Source organism: Arvicola amphibius, chromosome 1, assembly GCF_903992535.2.
Source record: "Arvicola amphibius chromosome 1, mArvAmp1.2, whole genome shotgun sequence".
Taxonomy (NCBI): Eukaryota; Metazoa; Chordata; class Mammalia; order Rodentia; family Cricetidae; genus Arvicola; species Arvicola amphibius.
The window spans coordinates 147231114-147253446 of NC_052047.1; the positions used below are offsets into that span (position 1 = coordinate 147231114).

Genomic DNA, 22333 nt, shown 5'->3' on the forward strand with positions numbered 1-22333 from the left:
TTTCTTATCTAAATAAATCCTTGATACACTTTAAACATACGCATATGGGTTTCTTTCTAACCCAGTTTAGAGTCATCCAAAAGGAAAGAACCTCAATGAGGAAATGCCTCCATAAGAGCCATCTGTAAGGCATTTTCTTATTAGTGATTGATGGGGGAGTGTCCACCTCCTTGTGGATGGTAACATCCCTGGGCTGGTGGCCCTGGATTCTATAAGAAGGTGGGCCGAGCAAGCCATGGGGATCAAGCCAATAAGCAGCATCCCTCTGTGGCCCATGCATCAGCTTCTGCCTCCGGGTTCCTTTCCTGATTGAGTTCCTGTCTGGACTTCTTTTGATGTTGTGATGTAGAAGTGTAACCAAATAAACCCTCTCCTCCCTAACTTATTTGATAATGGTATTTCATCAAAGTAATAGTAACCCTGACTAAGACAATCTATAATTCACATCAGCAATTCACCCATCTAAAGTCTGTTTTGGAGATTTTTAATTTACTCACAACAGTGTGCCACTATCTGCCATTCTGCTCGGCTTGGGAACATTCTTATCAGCCCTAGAGAAACACTCCTTCTTAGCCTTCTCTTTTCCAAGTTTTCAGTCCCTGCCGGCTCCGAGCTTTCTATTATTTTTATTTATTTATTTTTGAGACAGGGTTTTTCTGTGTAAAAGCCCTTGCTGTTCTGGAACTCGCTCTGTAAACCAGACTGGCTTCGAACTCAGAGATCTTCCTGCCTCCTGAGTGCTAGGATTAAAGGCATGTGCTATCACTGCCGGGCCGATCTCCCTATTTCTATAGATTTTCCTCTTCTCGATATTTTGTGTAAATGAAATGAGATGACATTTGACTTTTAGGCTTCATGTTGTGCTCTTGCCTTTTTTTCCCCAAAGGAGACAGGATCTCATGTAGCTCAGGCTGACTTCTAGCTTACTCTCAAGCCAAGGATGATTTTAACATCTGATCCTCCTGCTGCCTCGGCTCAAGTGCTGGGATGACAGGCATGTGCCACTGTGCCTGGTTTACATGGTGCTGGGGTTGGAACCCTGGGCCTTGTGTATGTGAGGTGAACCTTTGGCCCACTGAGCCACGTCCGCAGACCCTGATGTCATGGTTTCATCCGTGTCATTGCGTGTGTTGGTGCCACTTTCCTTCTTAAGGCCATGTCATGTTCTGGTATGTGAGTATGTCACAATTTACCTACGCTCCTCCTCCTTTGGAGGGGCCTGGCTGTCGTCTCCTCTCCTGCTGTGGAACCTGCATGCTTCTGTCTTAGCACGAACATGGCCGCTGTGAGCACGCCTGTATAGGTTTAATGTGGACTTGTTTGAGTTATCTTGGCCAAGGAGAGGAGTTTCTGGGTTCCACGGTTTTGGCATTTATGCTTTGTTTTGTTGATATATGATCTTTTTGTGTAGCCCAGGCTGGCCTTGAACACACCATCTTGAAGGAGCCTTTTGGTGAAAAGGACAGGCTGTCTTCTAACCTGACCCCTTCACGTTTCTACAGCGCAGTGGGGGAAGCTCCTGTCTTCTCAGGGTCCTCGCCAGCACCTGTCGATCACTGCATTCCAGATGTTCCTGGGAGTGGAATGTGCTGGGATTTGATTTGTACTTCCTGGTGGCTTCTGGGAATGGCCTGAGAATCTGAAATCGCCTGCGAAGCCAGCATGGAGGCTGAGACTCTCATTAACTCTGGCACCAACCTGCTTAATGGTTTGACACAGTGAGGCTGCGTCTGTGAATTGCTTATGCACGTCCAAAAAAGCAGTAGGACTGCTTGCTGCCTTGAGCCTGCCAGGCCAGATGTGGCCTTCTTTTAAGTTTAGGCAGTTTTTTGTCTGTTTGTGACGGGATTTCACAGACCAGGCTGGTAACTCACTGTGTAGCCAAGGATAACCTTGAACTCCTGATCCTCTTGCCTCTAACTTCCTAGTGCTGGGTTTATAGTCTTGTGCCACCACACCTGGCGGGCTCAGGTGGCTCTGAACATTAAACTCGGGTCACGTGACAGGGTCGTTTCACCCGGGAAAGGCCACCATAAGTATTCCCAGGCCTCGTGATTGTCCTGAGACTAGGTTTGGTTTCTGGGCAAATGTGGGGTTCATGACTTTGGATAGAACTGACTGCAGCACTGTGTTTAACCTGCAGTGGGCTGAGGAGATGACTCAGCAGGTGAAGAGCGTGCTGAGCAAGCTTGAGAACCTGACTTTGAGCCCCAACATCCATGTAAAATGCTGAGTATAGCAGCGTAGGCCAGTAATTCCAGCTCTGGGGTTTGCAGACGGTGCGAACAGGATACAAGGACTTGGGGATCACTCCACCTAGCCAGTCAACACTCTCCAGGTTCAGTGAGAGACCCCGCCTCCAGGCAGTAAAGTTGAAAACAGTAGAGGAAGATAGCTGGTGTTGAACTCAGGCCTTGATGCACAGACAAGGCTATGAACACCTGGGAACATGTGTACACTTACATACACACAACAGGAAAGTCCCCTGATACTTTAAAAATTCATTAAAGTATTTATTGAGTTTGTTTTTGTTTTTGCAACAAGTACTATCTGTAGCCCAGCTTGGAATTCACTGTTTAGCCCAGACTGGCTTTGAACTTAACACAATATACCTGGCTCACCTTTGAGGTCACATAAACAATTGGTCAAGCTTCCCATATCCGCAGCTATCACGAGACCTGAAGCCCACATCACAGGCATAAATCCAGGCAAACAGATTCTGTGACTGGTCGCCCTGCCAATTGGAGATCCCAGCACTTTAGAAGTTGATGGAGGAGGAGCTGAAGTTCAAGGGAATCCCAAATGCCAGCCTCCTCCCCCTGACCAGAGCACTTCCGTGCCTCGCGCGGGCTGTTTGTCTCTGAACAAGCATGGGGGGGGGGGTAGTCTTGTCGCTTTCTCGGGGTGGGGGGGGGGTGGCCGGTGCCTTCATCAAAGCCAGGCCCTGCCAGGTAGGATGGAAATGCTCTGGGACTTCCCTTGGGCTCTAAGTTTTGCCCCCTCAGCCTTTGGAGGTCAGAGCAGAGCTCAAAAAGACCAGCTTCCAGCTGTGTTGCCCGTCAGCACCGTCATTCCTCCCACTTACCCTGTCCCTGGCTGCTCCACCTAGGTGTCCTTGGTGACGCTGTGACATTTCCAGCGCAGCAGGTCCACAGGTGAGTTGTCAGCTGCCTGCTCCCCCTCCAATCCCAGGAAGTGGCTCCATAGAGCACATAGTTCAAGGCTGGAGGGCCCCTTTTATCAGCATGTCCAGCCTATAGGACTAAGGCCTTTTGAGTTGATTGTCGTCTTCATCTCTGATAGCACCACACCGGGCCAGGGCTGTCTGCTCTCCTTTCCAGAGTGGCATGCTGAGCTTCAGGGTCTCCTGTCTGGCATCTCCTTCTGCTCCCTAACTGTTGTGCAGGCATTGGTTGCTCTTTGCCTCCTCTCTGTACCACAAGAGGGCAGAGGGACCATTTCTCATTTCTACCAGGGTCTAGGGCCTCACTTCACTGGTACATGGGAGGCAGCCAGCAAATATTCGTTGAATGAACAAATGATTCACAATTGACAGGGTTTAATTCTACAACTTGTGCTGCTAGATCAAACTGGCCTCTAGCCTGTGGCAATCCTCTGCCTCATCCTCCTTAGGTCCATGCTACCACACCGAGCTTTGGTTGGTATCTTTGAACTATACTGACATGTATTGATTTAAGAAGTTTTTTTTTTTTTTTTTTGCATTGCTGGGGATAGAACCCGGAACATCACACAGGTTAGACAAATGCTCTACTGTTGAGTTACATTCCCAATTCTGCTTGTTTGTTTGTTTTGTTTTGTTTTGTTTTTGAGACAGGGTTTCTCTGTAGCTTTGGAGCCTGTCCTGGAACTCCCTATGTAGACCAGGATGGCCTCGAACTCACAAAGATCCGCCTACCTCTGCCTCCCGAGTGCTGGGATTAAAGGTGTGCGCCACCACCGCCCGACTCCAATTCTGCTTGTTAATGTCATGTAGCCCAGGCTAGCCTCCAACTTTTATAGCCGAGGATAACTCTGAGCTCCTGATCCTCTTGCCTCCACCTCTTGAGTGCTGGAATTACAGGCAAGGACTACCACACATAGTATTGGATGTCATGCCCAGGGCTGTGCAAGCTCAGTGGGCACTCCTCCACCTGAGCTACAGCTCTAGAATCCTGTTTGTTGTTTTTTTCTTAAAAAAATACACATATTTGAGCTGGAGCAATGGCTCAGTAGTTAAAAGCACTGGCTGCTCTTCCAAAGGACCCAGGTCCAATTCCCAGCACTCAGTGGCAGCTCACAACTGTCTGTAACACCAGACCTCATTACAGATGGTTGTGAGCCACCATGTGGTTGCTGGGAACCGAACTCAGGACCTTTGGAAGAGCAGGCAACGTTCCTACCCGCTGAGCCATCTCTCCAGGCCGCCTAGAGATTTTTTAAGATTTCCTATAGTGAGTGGGGCTGGACAGACTAGTACAGAAGAGGCCATGTTTTGTGCAGGTATGACGAAGGCCCCATACATGGGTGCCTAAGGCAAGTTTGACTTTAGGAATGGCCTCAGAGGATCAGGATTAGTTAAGGTCTGTGTAGCTTGAGGGATGAGTTGTTCTTTTTTTTTTTTTTAAGTTTTGTTTTGTTTTTGTTATTTTGAGACAGGGTTTCTCTGTGTAGCCCTGGCTGTTTTGGAACTTCCTCTGTAGACCAGAGTGGCCTCATCCTCAGCGATCTACTTGCCTTTGCCTCCTGAGAGCTGGGATTAAAGGTGTGCTCCACCACAGCCCAGTGATTTTTATTTATTCTGTATGTTGGGAGAGAGCGTGCACTGCACAATGTGTGTGAAAGCCGGAGGACAACTTTGTGGAACTGGTCCTCTCCTTCCACCTTTGCTTGTATTCTGGGGTTGAGTTTATCTTGCCAGTCTGGAGGGAAGGGCTTTTCCAGCCCAGCCATCTCATCTCCTGTCACAAGGTCTTTGTGGCCTTCTCTGACGTTGGAGGTGCAGTAGTTGGGCCGTGAAGGTCAAGGTTCAGGGCTCCTGGAGTTCTCACGACAGCTTCTGGGATGGGCTGTAAGAGTCATCTCCGCAGTGAGGGTTGATACATACCACCAGTGTCCTTGCCGTGCTGGCTGAGGATGCCTTTGGGGGTGCGGTTCTGTGGGATGTGCAGAGGACATGGGGTGGTGGTAACATGGGCCCACACCATCACCTCAAGGCTGTACGGAGCTGGACAGGTGAGAAGCGTGGAGTGAGGGATAGCGATGGAGACACATATGAGTCTCTTAAGTCACAGCTCCATGTGCTGGCGGTGCTGGTTTCTGTTGTCAGCCTTCTCTAAGCTGTCTCTGTCCCTGTTCCAGGTACTCAAAGATGGCAGAAGCTCATCAAGCTGTGGCCTTCCAGTTCACTGTTACCCCCGATGGCATTGACCTACGCCTGAGCCATGAAGCCCTCAAACAGATATGCTTGTCGGGACTGCATTCCTGGAAGAAGAAGTTCATCCGATTCAAGGTTGGTTGGCTTTCCCCTGCAGTGCATGCTGGGACTCAGGGTTGGTTGGTTGTTCTCTGCAGTGCTTGCTGGGTCTCAGGGTTGGTTGGCTGTCCTCTGCAGTGTTTGCTGAGACTCAGAGATCTGCCTGCCTCTGCTTCCCGAATGCTGGGGTTGAAGGCACATGTCACCATGATTAGCTTATTTACGTATTTTTAACTCTATTGAGTTATTTATTTACTTATTTATGCTTGTATTTTTTAGATAGGGTCTCATTCTAGCCCATGATGGCCTTGAAATTACAACAATCATCCTGCCTCAGGCTCCAAAGTTCTGGGTTGACAGAGGGGTAGCAGCACACGGACCTCTGAGATTCTTGGCTTTTGTGACACAGGATCTCATGTAATCAGGGTGGCCTCAAACAGAATGTGTAATGAGGGATAATTTTTTAACTTCTTTTTTTAAGATTTATTCAGTTTTTACATATAAAGTGTTCTGCTTGCATGTATACTTGCAGGCCTGAAGAGGGTACAAGATCTCATTACAGATGGTTGTGAGCCACCATGTGGTTGCTGGGAATTGAACTCAGGACCTCTGTAAGAGCAGCCAGTGCTCTTAACCTCTGAGCCATCTCTCCAGCCCCATGAGGGATAATTTTGAATTCTTGGTCCTTCTGCCTCTACCTCCTGAGTGTGGAGATCACAAGTGTGATTTTATTTTTCTCTTTAAAAAAGAGATTTATTTTAATTATGTGTATCCTTTATTATGGAATACACCTAATTAAAATAATCTGGATATGGGAGGGTTATGTTAGTTGCAGGTACCTGCAGAGACCAGAGGCATTGGATCCCCTGGAGCTGGAGTTACAGGTGGTTGCCTGACATGGGTGTTGGGGATTGAACTCAGGTCTGCTATAAGAGCGAGTATTCTTAACTACGGAGCTGTCTCTAGCTCCAAGAAAGGTTATCCTTCTTTCTTTGTTTGTCTGTGTGTATGTAGTGTGTGTGTGTGTGTGTGTGTGTGTGTGTGTGTGTGTGTGTGTGTTGTATAGGCCTGACCTTTACTTTGGGTGTCTTCCTCTATAACTCTCTACATTATATATTGAGACAATCTCACTGATCCTGGCTAGTCTAGAATATAACTGGTCTAGAGGCTGGCTGGTCTAGAACCTGGATAGGATAGAGCCTGGCTGGTCTAGAACCTGGCTGGTCTAGCTAGCCAGCTTGCCTCTGGAATGCTGGGGTTACATGTGGGTGCCATTCCTGCCTGGCTTTTGCATTGATTCTAGAGATCTAAACACTGGTCCTTCCACCAGCTTGTGTGACAGGTGCTTTACCCCTGAGCTGTCTCTCCAGCCTTGTTTTGCTTTTTTGAGATAGAATCTGACCCTGTAACCCAGGCTGGTTTGTATTGTAACTTGAGGCAGTTTTCCAGTCTTTGCCTCTCAAGTTCTGGGAAAACATGTGAGTCCCCACACTGCTTGGAGAATTGCTGTTGCTGAGTTAGGGTCTCACTCGATAGCCCTGGCTACCCTGGAGCTCACTATGTAGACTAGGCTAGCCTCAAACTCACAAAGCTCTGTCTGCTTCTGCTTCCCAAGTACTTGAGCTAAATGTGTGTATCTATTAAGAGTTAATTTATTATGCTGGGCGTGGTGTTCCAGTGCTCTAATCCCAGTACTCAGCAGGCAGAGGCCAGCCTGGTCTACATAGCAAGTTCCGGGACAGCTGGAGCTATGTAGAAAGACCCTGTCTTAAAAGACCAAACACGGAAACAGAAACAAGACAGAATTAATTCACTGGAAGTTTCAAACAGTCAGCAAAGCAGAGAGAAGGCAGCACTCTCCGCCATGCTTCTCCTGGTTTCCAGAGCTGGCAAAGGCTTGCCAGCTTTGGTCCACACAAGCCTTCTCCCCCAACCTCTCTTCCTTAGACAGAGTTTTGAGTTGCCTGGGTGAGATTGCAGCCCTGCCTGACAACCTGAGTTCGACCCAAAGTTCCACCAGCTAGAAAGAGAGAACTGACTGTCACATACTGTTTTCTGATCTCCACCTTTGCTACATGGCGTCCTTACATCCACTCATGTACAGTAGATAAATATAACAGAAATTTTCATTTAAATTTCGTTTTGCTGCCTGGAGGGCTGGAGGCTGAGGAGATGGCTGACTTCTCTGTAACTCCTGGGTGTCTCAATCAGAGGGCAGGGCACAGAGGCTCATTAAAGAGCAACCTCCAGGATTCCGGAGCACCTACCCAAGCTCAGAAACCAACTCCTCCGGCTGTGAGTGTCCCCTGGGGTCACTCTTTTGTCAGTTTGCTTTTGCAATCCTTTCTAGTGTATAATCTCTCCATCTCAGCAACCAGGAAAGCAGCGTTAGAAAGGCCCAGAGCAGGGCTGGAGAGATCAGTGATTGGCTAGGGCAAAGGGAATTTGGTCCCTGACTGCCAGATAGTGCCAGATAGTGGGAGTGGGACCTCATGGTGCCCAGGCTGTCACCATATGGGGATCTGTATGGTAAGTCAGGCCTAGTGTTCCTGCTGACCCTGAGTCCCTCTTGGGGAATCTCCCAGGGTGCATTTGGACTCAGAAGTTGGGAAAGAAAAAACTGCATGAAGATGAGGCAGTCGTGGCTCCAGGAAGAGTCTCAGTTATTGAGCACTTGGTCTTTGTTAGCCTGCGTGCCATACCTTCTCCCTGCTGCCTGCTGTTCCAGCTGCCCGTTGCCACAGGGCTGCTGCAGAGCAGTGACGGTGGTCTCAGGAGAGTGGTGCTTACAGCCAGTGTGTCTTTCCAGAATGGCATCATCACTGGTGTGTTCCCGGCGAGTCCCTCCAGCTGGCTTATCGTGGTGGTGGGTGTGATATCATCCATGCATGCCAAAGTGGACCCCTCCCTGGGCATGATCGCAAAGATCAACCAGACCTTGGACACCACGTGAGTAACCGCCCCCCCCCCCCCTTCCCCCCCCGCCTCATTTGGTAGGAAGATGACAGTACCCTGTTGACTGCCCTTGTTTTGGACTCTCTACAAGGCCATTGCTGCCTGGCCACATGGGTTTTCTTTTTTTTTTCTGACCTGGTAGTGAAGTCCCTTGGAAGAGTGACCTGTAGACCCAGCCGCCCTCCTCGGGATAGTAGGCTAAGAATGGCCGAGGCCTGAGCCACCTGCCTTCCACAAGGTGTCCAGCTTCCTGAGGTCAAGCTGTGGCAGTCGATGGAGCCAGTGGTGACTTCAGAGGGCTTCTCTGCCCAGAATATGGCTCCCAGTGTCTGTTCCACTGGAGTTAGTCTGTCCAGTGATCTGGTCCCCTGAACTGACTGCCATTGGCCAACACTTGAGTCTTTGGCCCTTTCAGAGTGGCTTAGATTTCCCAAGGAGGTCCATTTTACCTTGGTTTGGAATTTAGTTTATTATGGGAACTTGAAAGTTGGTGGCATCCTGTTTGGGGACAAGGCTTGAGGCTTTTCTTTCCTTTTTTAATTTTTTTAAGACAAGGTCTCACTGTATTGCTCCAGCTGGCCTAACTCTGTAGACTGGCCTCGAATTCACAGAGATCTACCTGTTGTTGCCTCCTGAGTGCTGGGATTAAAAGTGTGTCCCACGAAACCCAACTTTTTAAAAAGATTTATTTATTTATATTTATATATATGAGTGTTTTGTCTGTATGCATGTCTACCATATGTGCCTGGTACCTTCAGAGGCCAGAGGAAGCCATTGGATCCCTTAAAACTGGAGTCAGAAACAGTTGTGAGCTACTTGATATAGAATTTGGACTCAGGTCATCTGTAGGAGCAACAAGTGCTCTTAACCACTGAACCATCTCTCTAGCTGCGGAATACTTTTCTTAAGGGGTCCTTTGTAGCTGGGGTCTCCTGGTAGATGCTGAACCTGCTCTAGAAGTTATGTAGGGAACATTCTACACACTTCATTTCTGGGATGGCATGGAGCCTTGGGCCTAATGCATGCTAGGCTCACTCTCACCAATCAACCATACCCGTCTCAGGTCACCTCTGCTGGCAGTTCTTCCATGCAGCTTCCAACAAGTCCCTGGCACCATCTTGGATGGAGGATGTTAGACTCTCTCAGTGTAGAGTGCCAGGGCACAGGACACCATGGCTTGGTTTCCTTGTGCATTGTGACTCCTGCATTTGGACATTTTCTTTTTCTTTTCTGAGACGGGGTCTCAAGTATCCCAGTCTGGTCTCGAGGTGCTATGTAGTATAAGATGACCTTGAACTCTTTTTTTTGTTTTGTTTTGTTTTTCGAGACAGGGTTTCCTTGTAGTTTCTAGAGCCTGTCCTGGAACTAGCTCTTGTAGACCAGGCTGGCCTCGAACTCAGAGATCCGCCTGCCTCTGCCTCCCGAGTGCTGGGATTAAAGGCGTGCGCCACCACCGCCCAGCTGACCTTGAACTCTTGATGAATTTAACCCTCCTGCCTCTCCTGGGACTACAGGCATGTACACTGGGTTCATGCAAGTAGTTTCAGAATTGTCCCTAATTGTCCTGTGCCGCATGTCCTTCACAACATGTCCTCAGTGGGCTTATAACTGAGAAGCAATAGCCACCAGGTCCTTTCTAAGCACTTGGCCTTGTTTTCTAGCCCAGAGTAGTGAAGGGTCCATACAGTGTTTAGGGTCAGGGCTAAGCTCAGCTGGGAGCGTTGAGTTCATTGCCTTTAGAGGTCAGTTGAGGGCCCTGGGCTCCCTGGAGCAAGGTTACAGGTTGTTGTGAGCCACTCAACCATGTATGCTGGGAACAGACCTTGAACTCGGTCCTCTGGAAGAGCAGCAAGCCTTCCAACCACTGAGCCATCTCTCCAGCCCTGCTCTGGGCCTTTCTAACGCTGCTTTCCTGGTTGCCGAGATGGAGAGATTATACACTAGAAAGGATTGCAAAAGCAAACTGACAAAAGAGTGACCCCAGGGGACACTCACAGCCGGAGGAGTTGGTTTCTGAGCTTGGGTAGGTGCTCCGGAATCCTGGAGGTTGCTCTTTAATGAGCCTCTGTGCCCTGCCCTCTGATTGAGACACCCAGGAGTTACAGAGAAGTCAGCCAACTCCTCAGCCTCCAGCCCTCCAGGCAGCATTGGTTATGCCTTTGTAAGCAACTGCAAGAGACCAGATAAAAATGCCTGTTCAGGCATCCTGCCAAAGGCCTTGTCTGCCTGGGGCCATGAAGATCCAGCAGGGGCTAGGTTACCAGAAGCAGCTGGTGGATCTGGTCACCGGAGACTAGACTTGTGCTGTCCTACAGGTCCTGAGAGGTGAGGGAAGCCCGCCAACAGCTCAGCGTGCTGCTCTGTGTGCTGAGCTGGCTGCCTGGTTGAAGGTAGCTGTGGGGCTAACAGTTTTGCTTTGCTGTTAACATAAGCTGTGCCTTAAAGCCGGATTGCACATAGCCGTGCCAGCTACTAAAACCTTGTTTAATCTCAGTGTTTATAAGATTTGTTTCTTTGTCTCTTAGAATCTATTTTCGTAAACTGGGTCATCCCTGGCCCAAATTTAGAAAAGCCAGGTGAAAGGTCAGAGTCCTGCAGCCTGAAGGGTTGTTCTGGAACCATCTTCCCATGAGGACTGAGCTCCTGTACCCCTAGGCTGCGTTTCTGTTTGCTTTGATCTGAAAAGATCAAAGAGGTTAAAGACACAGCTGAACTTTGGATGGTTTTTAAGACAGGATCTCTCTGTGTAGTCCTGGATACCCCAAAACTTGCTGTGTAGACCAGGATAGCCTTGTGAACTCACGGAGATCTGCCTTCTTCTGCATGTGACACCACACCCAGCTTGGATTAGTTTTTAAATTTTATTCTATGTGTATGTGTGTTTAGCTTACATGTGTGTCTATGTACCGTATGTGTACCTGGTGCTTTTGGAGGTCAGAAGAGGCCTCAGATCCAGGTGGTTGTGAGCCTCTATGTGGGTGTTGGCAATTGAACCCCAGGTCCTCTGCAAGAGCAGCCAATGGTCTCAACTGATGAGCCATCTCTCCAGCCCTTTGAATGGTGGGTTTGACCAATTGTGGAAAAATACATTTCAGAGCATAAGTGTTTTACCTGAGAAGAAACTTGTCTCTGTCACTTACAAGATGTTAAATTAATGTTTTCCAGTATGAGAACATTTATGGTTATGTATACTATTGTTTAGTTTTTCATAGACTCTTTTATTCATTCTTTGACAACAGCTCCGTACATGTCAACAGTGTATCTATCTTGACTATACCCATGTCAGCTCTCCACACCCACTCTTTTATTAAATCCACCAAGTCTAAATAGTGCCTCTGCTGGAGTGTGGTCCACAGCCTCAGCGAGTTCTCGTGTGCAGCAGAGAGCGTTTCTTAGCTCTCCTCCCCATCCCACTCTTGCGTCCTTTCCACCGCTTCTTCCTTGATGTCTCTTGAGCCTCACAGAGGAGGGTGCTAGTTTTTACTTTTGCCACTATTTTTCCATTTCCAAAACAACTGCAATAATCCCCAAAAATAGGTGCATTTTTGTCTTGGTTTTTCTTTCATAATCGGTGACTTTGTTTTCTTAAGTATTTAAAATCTTGGGCTGGAGAGATGGCTCAGAGGTTAAGAGCATTGCCTACTCTTCCAAAGGTCCTGAGTTCAATTCCCAGCAACCACACGGTGGCTCACAACCATCTGTAATGGGGTCTGGTGCCCTCTTCTGGCCTGCAGTCATACACACAGACAGAATATTGTATACATAATAAATAAAGTATTTAAAATCTTTTAAGTTTTTTCTAGGTTTATTTATTTTTATGTAGGTTTTTTCTTTTTGGTTTGATTTGTTTTGATTTGATTTGGTTTTGTTTTTGAGACAAGATCTCACTTTGTAGACCAGGCTGATTTTAAACTCACAGAGATCCACCTGCCTCTGCCTCTGCCTCTAGGGTGCTGGGACATTTGAGTTTCTTATGAATAAAAACATCTAATTATATTTGAGGACTGGGGGTGTAGCTCAGGGTTTGAGCCCCTGCCTAGCATGCATGAAGTCCTGAGTTCAGTTGCAGGCACAGCAAATCCAAGCAAACACAAACAAGGTGCATTTGAGAGGTGGGGAAAGCATTATAATATGAAGAAAATGGGCCAGGATCCCTGTGAGCAGCAAGAAGCAGTCCCCACCCGCTTGAAGCAGTTGCCATGGTGAGCAGGTCTCTGCCTACAGTGGGCCTCTTCGCTGTGCCCTCTAAGGCTGGAGCAAGTGGTGGTGTTCAGGATGGCTCAGGTCACTAGCCCGTCTCTGGTGTCTGTGGGGATGGAAAGCTCACTGCGTTGCCCAGGCTGGTCTCTGGCCTCTGCACAAGAGAGGCCACTCTGCTGCACTCAGCAAGGCTGGCCCATTGTGAGAGGGACAGAGAATGGCACAAGCACTAGTAGAGTTGGTGGGTCCCTCAGGCTTCCTTCTCTAATGAGCCCAGCTCTGCTTGAAGGTGCTGCAGCCTGCTCTCCGCTGTCCCTGGGAAGGTGCTTGGTCCCACTGCATGGTGGTGGTAGCTGTAGCCATCTTCCCACACTGCCGCTCTAGCTACTTCTCTGGTCCATCCCCACAGTGGCCGCTTGTCAAGTCAGACGAAGAACATCGTGAGCGGCATCCTGTTCGGCACCGGGCTCTGGGTAGCAGTCATCATGACTATGCGCTACTCACTGAAGGTGCTGCTCTCCTACCACGGCTGGATGTTCGCAGAGCACGGCAAAATGAGCCGAAGCACCAGGATCTGGATGGTAACTGTCTGTCACTGGCTAGGGTGACCTCACCAGAGGAGGATCCTTGCCTGGTTAGAACTCTGCTCTGCTCTTTGATGTGTGACCCGTCCCCAGCCTCTGGCTGTGGGAGAGCTGTGGCTCACCTTGGCACTCGGGTGGAGCCCAGGGCCGCTTGCTAATGGTTTCTGGGAGTCCTGCCATCTCTCTGTTCACCTGCTTAGCCTGTAGTTCAGGATGGTTACTGAACCTAAGTGCCACCCACCAGGTCTTTGTAGCCTTGGGCCATTTTGTAGTCAAGACACTTTTGCTGGCCAGATCTCATGATTTACCCTAACCCTTCAGTGTTCTCCATTTCACCCTGACCCTGCGGCCAGGCACCCTCATTTAAGGAAGAGGGTTATTGCCATATGCACGAGCCTTGTCAAATCTTAACTGGTTATGGAGATTTTTTCTTTTGTTTATTGTTTTTGTTTTTTGAGACAAGGTCTCGCGTCACCCTGGCTATAGCCTGGGATAACCTTGAGTTTCTGATTCCCCTGCCTCCAGCTCAGGCAAATGCCACTATGTCTGGTTTTTATGAGATGCCAGTGATCAAACCCAAAGCTTCATGCGTAGCTTAACTCAGTGAGCTGTCTACCCACGAGTCATATCCGAAGCCCCAGCTCATTTTTATAAGCTCAGTTTGCTGGGGTAGGGGTGGAGGGTGGCTGTCCAAAGTGGAGATCACTCCTGGGGCTTCCCTCTTTGGCATCAACACCCCTTTCCACAGTGTGGCTATCACGTGTGCCCCCCCCCCACATGCGGTCACCACTCTCAGCTTCTGGTCTTCAGTTCAGTTTGTTTTGTTTTGTTTTTGTTTTATAAAGAAACTAATTTTTCTGCTCCCAAGGTTTGTAAATGATTTTAATGAATATGATCCTAGTAAAATTGTCTTTTGAATTGTTTCTCCCCGGGGGTCCTTCTTGGTGTAGGGGAGGAATTGACCTTGACCTACAGGCCAGTACCCCCCCATCATCCCCACTTGTGATCTTCTCCTTCAGAGTCCCCTTGCTACCCACCACACACTCCACTCTCCCAAACCAGCTTCCACCTTGTCTGTGAGTTTTCTAATGCCTAGAGTAGCAGAACTTAAGTCCTAGATAGAGATGGTGTCCGGCGGGCTTAACAGTCCTCGTGGCTCATGTTAAACTGGGTCCTAGCACTCCTGAGCGCTGAGAATCATCACTGTCTACCCCTTAGAGATGAACTGGTTTTGGTCAGGAGCAGACAGTTGCCTTCTATACCTGGCCTGCATCGGCCGTCACAGAGACTGTGGGAAGTGGCTCACTCTCCACGTTGCTTGGTCTGATGGACACTGCCTACCCAGGGGATAACTTGAGGGTGGACACCTCAGCTGACATTACTTCCTATATCCAGAGCCTGCACCAACCTCAAACCATGAACCTCCCAGGAGGAGGCTGACAGCTGCCTGCAGAGGTGTTACCTTCCTGGCCATGGGCGACAGTCGGCAGCCATACCTGAAGCCTCTGTCAGACCTAATTTTGGTTCAGCCCAGTGTTTACCTATTTTGGTGTGCCAAGGTCTGGTGGTGTAAGTCAGGGAATGGCCCCACCATAATCACTCAGCCAGTCGCGCGCAGGTGAACCCTGACTTTGACTCTAATATCTGTGTCATCTTTGAAATGTAACTTGTATCTTCAGGCTATGGTCAAGGTCTTCTCAGGCCGAAAGCCCATGCTGTACAGCTTCCAGACGTCTCTGCCGCGCCTGCCTGTCCCAGCCGTCAAAGACACCGTGAGCCGGGTAGGTGTGACTCATCTTTGTGCTGAGATGCCTGTGTCCTTTAGAGCGATTGATTCATCTGGCTAATAGTAACTGTGAATACACTCCTTCCTCTTTATTAGTGGGCGGAGTCTCTGCTGCAGGGTTCCTGTGATAATGCCACCCCACCTCAGAGTGCTTGCCCTGGCTGGACAAGGCTTCTGCCATGAACTACAGCCCCAGCCCTTTGGTGTGTAGTTTTTGCATACAAGGTCTTGCTGGGTAACCAACCCACACTGGCCTTGAACATTTTCTTTTCCTCTTCTCCTCCCACTCCACTGCTCCCTGACCTTACTCTCCCTCCCCCCACCTCACCCTCCTCCACTCCTCAGCCCGGAAGGCCTTCCCACTTAGTCAACTCTGCCCTATCACTTCTTTGAGGCAGGACCGAAGCCCTCAAACATTTTAAGTTTTTTTTTTTTAACTCTTTGTGTATAAGTGTTTGACTTTGTGTAGATGCGTACACTGTATGCATGCAGTGCCCGCCATATGTATGCAATGCAGTGCCTGCCATATGTATGCAATGCAGTGCTCAAGGAGGCCAGGAGAGAGCGTTGGATTCCCTGGAACTGGGGTTACAAACAATCGTGAGCCATCAAGTGGGTGCTGGCCATAGAACCTGGGTCCTCTGCGAGAGCAGCCAGTGCTCTTACCTGCTGAGCCATCCCTCCAGCCCCATGAACTCCAGATCCTCTTGCCTTAGCCTCTTGATGCCGACATGGTAGACATATTTTACCATCCATAGCTTGATGTTGTTTTTCTGTAATGGATTAATTGCATCTTCGGTGTTTAAAGGTGCCATATCCCACCTACTGGGGAAAGTTTACTTGTGAATAATGCCTTTGTTGAGATGCAGTTTAGGACTGGATGAGTCCCTTGTTTAATGTGCATGCTTCAGGAATTTGAGTGCGTCCATTATTTTAAACTTTGGCAAATACATACAAAACCCACATTTATAATATTTTTTAAAGGCGGGCATGGTGGCATATGCTATTAATCCCAGCACTCAAGAGGCAGAGGTAGGCAGATTTCTCGGAGTTTGAAGTCAACCTGGTCCACAAAGCTAGTTCTAGACCAGCCAGAGCTACATAGTGAAACCCTGTCTCAAAAAAAAAAAAAAGAGGAGGAGGAAATAAGTTGAATAGATAGTTTTCAATCAGTAAAATGCTTGCAACCTTGCAAGCAAAGTCCTAAATTTGATTCATCAGAACCCATTGAAAAATGCCAGGTTTATGGCACACAGTTGTAATCCCAGTTCTGGGGAGTGGAGACAGGAGGATTCCTGTGGCTAAGGGCCCAGTGAGATCAGCCTGGCTGCTTAACTCCAGGCTGCTTGAAAGACCTGTTTCCAAGGGGTGGATGGTGTTTGTAAGGATGGCTTCTGAGGGCATGCTCCCTCCAAATGCCTCCGTACATGTATGTGTCTGTGCATGTGCGCACGCACACACACAAACATTTTAACCGTTTTCAAGTATAAGTTTATTAAAACTAATTACATCTAGGGCATTGTGCGATTGTGGCCACTGTGATTTGTCAGGCGTTCTATGGCCTCAAGCAGAAGCCGTAGCCATTAGGCAATAACTCCCACGCTCCCTGCCCCGTCTGCCAACCTCTGCTCTACTTTCTGTTTCTAGTTCTGCCAAGTCAGGGATTGTGACATGAATGGAGTTACGTAATGGGTGACTCTTGTGGGTTTCCCCACACACACTAGCGTTTATTTTTCTCTGAGGCAGGATCTTACTCTGTAGCCCAGGGTAGCCTTAAACTTGTAATTCTCCTGTTTTAACTTCCCAAAGCAGGATGATTGTAAGATTCACCCTGACCCAGCACAGCTGTGCTGCTTCCCTTCTGTGGCTGATAACGTTCATTGTTTGGGTAGATAGTGCGGGTCGTGTTGTAAGCAGGAAAGCTGGGAACGTCCATGCACGTTGTTTTCATGTGGGTGCCGGTTGCTGCTTCTGGATGGCAGGTGTCCCTGGGTGGGACTTCGTGTCGCAGAGTAGCAGAGAGTGACTCTGTATTGAGCCTGATCTGCTGTTCAGTGGTCGCACCTTGGTGTTTTCCATGGGAGAATACCCATGCGTCGTGCCTTCTGCCCACTTTTCAGAACTGTAAATCAAAACCATACTGGCTTCGGGGAATTACAGCTGCCTGCCTGCTATGGTGCAGCGCTCGCTCCAGAGTGTATAGATCTTCCTCCCCCTTTCCAGATGGATCTCACATTGCTCAGACTGGTCTGGAACCCCTAGAATTTCCTATGTAGCTGAGGATGACCTTAAATTTCGATTCCTCTGCCTCCCCCACCTGAGCGCTGGGACGGCAGGCTAATCCTACAATACTCAGTTCTATGCAGTTCTGGGGACAGAATCCAGGGCAAGTGATCTGCCACCAGAGCCCTGGGAGAGTGGGCCTTTCCGTTTCATCAGTGCCCCTGTTGTACTTGGAGTAAGCTTCAGAGGAGCAGCTGGCCCTGCTGAGGAACGGCCCCGCCCCTCATTGTGCAAAGCAGGCCCTAGGGAACACTGCTGTCCCCAAGCTGGTGTTTGTTTTGAGACAGGGTCTCACTATGTAGCCTGGTTGGCCTGGAACTTTCCAGGTAGACCAGTTAAGCCTCTTCTGCCTCCAAAGTGCTGGGATTTCATGTGTCCTATGTCACACCCAGCTCTAGACCTGGTTTCTTTTCTTGACAAATCAGATTTGATGGCAGTTCCACTTCCTGGAACTCACTCAGGTACAGGTGTGAGCTTTCGGGGTTATTAGAAAACCCAGGCGTGGGGGGCACATGCCTGTCATTCTAGCCTTTGGGAGCTAGAGGAAGGAGGAGGATCAGGAGTTCAAGGCTAGCCTCAGCTACCTAGTGAGTTTGAGTTCAAATTAGATATGAGACCCTGCCTCAAAAAAGAAAAAAGACTATGTGTGAACTACCCCTGTGTGTTTTACCTTGAAACATGTTCAAGGTTTGCATCTGTCAGTCTGTCTGAACTGAGCATCTAGACCCTGGAACCATGGTCCTGTTCCTGCTCTGCCTGGACACCTATCTGACCCTCACTGGGCCCTCAAGACTGTCCTACCCATCTCAGGGCACCATCATTGAATAACAACCAAATAATGGTTGAGAGATGTCTTGATGTCTCCTCCATGAGGAAGAAGTTACCTGGATTTTCATTTATCTGCAGCAGTGTTTAGCCCTGCAAGGGTTGTCTTGTCTGTAGAGATGGGAGACCGACTCAGGGAAGCTTTCCCAGCCATTTCTGCCTGGTGTGACTCTCCTGGTGTGAGGTGTGAAATGGTTCATGGCTCAGGGGTGGGTATCTCACTCAGACCGTGTTCTCTCAACTCCAGTACTTGGAATCTGTGAGGCCGCTGATGAAGGAAGGAGACTTCCAACGCATGACAGTACTGGCTGAGGATTTCGCTGTCAATCTTGGACCCAAATTGCAGTGGTATTTGAAGCTAAAATCCTGGTGGGCCACAAATTATGTAAGTATTTCTGCACATAATCTTTTCTCATAGATCTTTTCTCAGTGAGCTATTTCAGTGTGGAAGTTCCCGTTTGGGTACCAGGGCTCACAGAGTATGACAGTAGCTGAGGGCAGCCATGTGTATCCCTGAGAACTGTGAACAGAGCTGCTGGCTACCTTTCCCTCGCACAGAGGATCCTGAGTAGCCTTTGCAGCCCCCTCAGGGCAGGGAGCTGCTTTGCCCTTGAGCCTCTAGTCCTCACCTGGCAGGTCACTGAAGGCTGTTCCTCCCGTGGTGGCTCTGCCACCTCGTCTCTTTCTCTGGTACCTTTGACATCCCAGAGTATCATACCCCTCTGAGTTCCTGGTCAGGGTTCAGATGATGCTGACAGTGGCAGCTGTCTGCTGGGAACAGCTGTATGCTGTTGGGTGGGGCAAGAGGGCCTGTTAGGGGTGTGAAACCAAGAGGGGGAGGCCACATGTAAGGAATAACTTTCGTAAGAGGCAAAGGGTTGAAAATAACGTCTAGTGAACCAGACGTAGTGGTACACGCCTATAATCCCAGCACTCAGAAGGCAGAGGCAGGATTGTGGACTCACACAGTGACCGCACAGTGAGACCTTATCTCAAGAAAAGCTTTTTAAAAAGTATCTATTTTTATTTATGTATAGGTGCGTAGTGAGTTTATATGTATTACATGCATGTAGTTGCCCGTGGAAACTAGAGGGCATTGGATCCCCTGGAACTGGAGTTTCAGGTGGTTATGAGCTACCCAACATGGGTTCTGAGAGCCAAACTTCTGATCTCTGCAAGATCAGAACACACTCTTAACTACTGAGAGATCTCTCTAGTCCCTCAAACAAAATCTAAGGGCTGGAAAGGACACGCAGCTGAGAGAGTCCTTAATTATGGTACACAATGCCCTGGGTTCAGTTCCCAGCCCTGCGCCTGTTTTGGTGGCACAGACTATTCCCAGGGCTTCGGAGAGAAGCAGGAAGATCAAAGTCCAAGGTCATCTGGTTATATAGAGTTCAGGGCGAGCCTGGAATGCATGAGATCCTGCTAAAAAAAAAAAAAAAAAAAAAAAAACCAAGAGGCCGTAGAGATGAGTCAGCAGTTAAGAGCACTTGTTCTTGCAGAGGACCTGGGTTTGATTCCCAGCACCCACATGATATCTCACAATCATCTATAACCCCAGTGCCAGGGGATCCAACATCCTCTTCTGACCTCAATAGGTACCAGGCACACACATGCTGCACAGAACATATAAGCAGGCAAACACACATATGAAAAAAATCCTAGCTGGGTACGGTGGTGCACGCCTTTAATCCCAGTACTCAGGAGGCAGAGGCAGGGGGATCTCTGAGTGCGAGGCCAGCCTGGTCTACAGAGGGAGTTCCAGGACAGCCAGGGCTACATGTCTCAAAAAAGAAAAAAACAATGTAATAACCACAAATAATAGACAAAAACAAACAGAGAAAGAGGCAAAAAGAAGCAGAGAAAAGGATCAGATAGAACCAACAGAGTGTCCCAGACACAGGCCCTATGCCTGGGAGGGCAGGACTCCACAAGACTCCCAGGTCATAAGGGGCTGTCATGTTCTGGTTTTAATCATAGGCCAGCTGGACTGCTGTGCACCCCAACACAATGCTCAACATGGATCGCGAATGGGCATTTGCTGGGTGGCATTGCAATGGGCACTCTGGAGAGTAAAGACAACACAGGCTGTCTCTGACTTACTGCTGTGGCTCTGGGACATACCCAGGCATCAGGAAGGGGAAAATAGGTCCTTGGGGAGATTTGGGGTCATCTGTGTTATTTTTTATTTCTGCAGTGCTGGGGATGGGACCCGAGGCCTGAGTCAGACAAGCATGCACACTGCACCCCACTCTCAGCCAGGACACTTCACAGTTACGCTTTCCGTCTCATGTGGCTCCCAGGCCAGCCTGGAACCTGCTGTGTAGCGGTCTTGAACTGGCTGTAGCCTGGAACTCCCCATCCCCCTGCCTGTGTGTGCATCAGTGTCCAGTTCTGTGCAGTGCTAGGGAGCAAGCATTCTAGCAGCTGCACTACATCCCCAGCCCGGACCCTTTTTCTTTAAGTGACTGTGCAGTGATGATCTGCTGTCTAGCCAGGTCTCCCCTTAAGACCGGTGTGTTTCTCAACTCCGTGTTTCCTCTCTGCTTAAGACAGATATGCTGGAATCTTCCAGAAAGTTGTGTGTACTTCTAGAGCAGGCTGGTCCAGGGAAGGCAGCTTCATGGCTTCTGCTCAGCACCCTGTCTTGTTTGTGTTTGCTCCGTAGGTGAGTGACTGGTGGGAGGAGTACATCTACCTGCGGGGCCGAGGGCCACTAATGGTCAACAGCAACTACTACGCTATGGTGAGTGGGTCTTCCGTCCCGCTGCAGCCAAGGCGCCTTCATTGTGCTGGACAGCGCTGCTAGCCGCCTGGGAAAGCTTGGGGTGGATGTCTCTCTTCTTGCTCCTGCCTCTGTTGTCCATGACTTCATGTTATGTGAAGATCCCACCTAGGGCCCATGTGTTAGATCCCCCTGTGCCTGTGGGATCCCTGCCCTCTACCCAACAGTACGAACACCTTTGTATTGCAAAGCATATTCACAGCAAATAGCACTTGCTTAGTAAGCCCTGTCTAGCCTTGAACCTGGTAGAAAAGGTGTACACCACCATGACCAGCAAAATCCTGCTGGCATTTAATAGCCCAAGAACAGATGGAGGCTGGGGTTGTAGTAGAACAGTAACAAATTTAGAACTTGTGGGACCAGCACTGGGGAGCTAGAGACAGGGGGATCAGGAGTTCAGGGTTATCCTTGGCTACATATGGAGTTCAAGGCCTTCCTTGGGGCTAGAAAGATGGCAGGTTCAGAGCACTTGATGCTCTTCCAAAGGACCCAGGTTCGGTTCCCAGCATACATGTCAGGTGGTTCAGACCATTTGTAATTCCAGTTGCAGGGGATCTAATGTCCTCTTCTGGTCCCTCTGGGCACCTGCACACACATACACTTAACCACACAGATATAAAGAAAAAAAACAAATTCAATCTGCCAAAACCCAATAGACTTGAAACAATAACAAAACTGTCAAAATATGAGAAAATCAAATAACAATTTATTAAGTTATAAAGTCAGGCATAGCGACACATGCCTTTAATCCTTGCTCTCAGGAACCTGAGCATATAATATAACCTGGTCTCCAAAAACCAGAACCTAAAGCAAATATAGAAAGCAGAGCTGTTGTGGTAACTGAGCAGGGCTGTTGTGGTAACTGAGCGGGGCTGTAGGAACACCTTGGTGTCATGGGGGGCCTCGACCATGTGTACAAATCACCATGCCATCCCCATGAGAACTCTTTGCTGTCACCCCCCTCCCAGGAGATGCTGTACATCACCCCAACCCACATTCAGGCGGCAAGAGCCGGCAACACTATCCACGCCATGCTGCTGTATCGTCGCAAGCTGGACCGTGAGGAGCTCAAGCCCGTATGTAAACTTCTCTCTCAGATCTTTAGAGAGGTGGCTCAGGTGACAAACTGCTAGTGACACCCAGCCAGACGCATTGGTGTACGGGTTGGAATCCCAGCACTGGGACCAGAGGCAGGCGGGTAACTGGGGCTCACTAACAGGCCTAATCAGTGAGAGACTTGAAATGGCTGAGTACTTGCGTTCAGTTCCTGGGGGATGAGAGGGCCAACTCGTGCACATGTATGTGGCGTGCTGGTGAACTGCTCAAGAGAACCGTTTCTTTCATAACCTCTGGTGGTTTAAGTGTTTCTCTGAAAGGAACTGTAGTACCCTGGCACAGCTCAGCAAGTCCCTCAGGTGCTACCCCAGGGGACAACTGGA

General features: G+C 49.0%; 1 protein-coding gene across 2 annotated transcripts in view; it reads left to right on the plus strand.

Moving 5' to 3' along the window:
* Window positions 1–22333, plus strand: part of Cpt1a (carnitine palmitoyltransferase 1A) — a 62884-nt gene that overhangs the window by 18410 nt on the left and 22141 nt on the right. The window contains exons 1-8 of one of the 2 annotated variants that reach the window (XM_038336976.1): window positions 2941–3155; window positions 5359–5509; window positions 8283–8422; window positions 13038–13209; window positions 14892–14993; window positions 18354–18491; window positions 20778–20855; window positions 21863–21970. In XM_038336976.1, coding sequence (XP_038192904.1) covers window positions 5369–5509; window positions 8283–8422; window positions 13038–13209; window positions 14892–14993; window positions 18354–18491; window positions 20778–20855; window positions 21863–21970 — 879 coding nt within the window. In that variant the 5' untranslated portion in view covers window positions 2941–3155; window positions 5359–5368. Of the gene's footprint in view, window positions 1–2940; window positions 3156–5358; window positions 5510–8282; window positions 8423–13037; window positions 13210–14891; window positions 14994–18353; window positions 18492–20777; window positions 20856–21862; window positions 21971–22333 lie in introns of those variants that run through there. The other variant, XM_038336968.1, reaches the window with a different exon arrangement.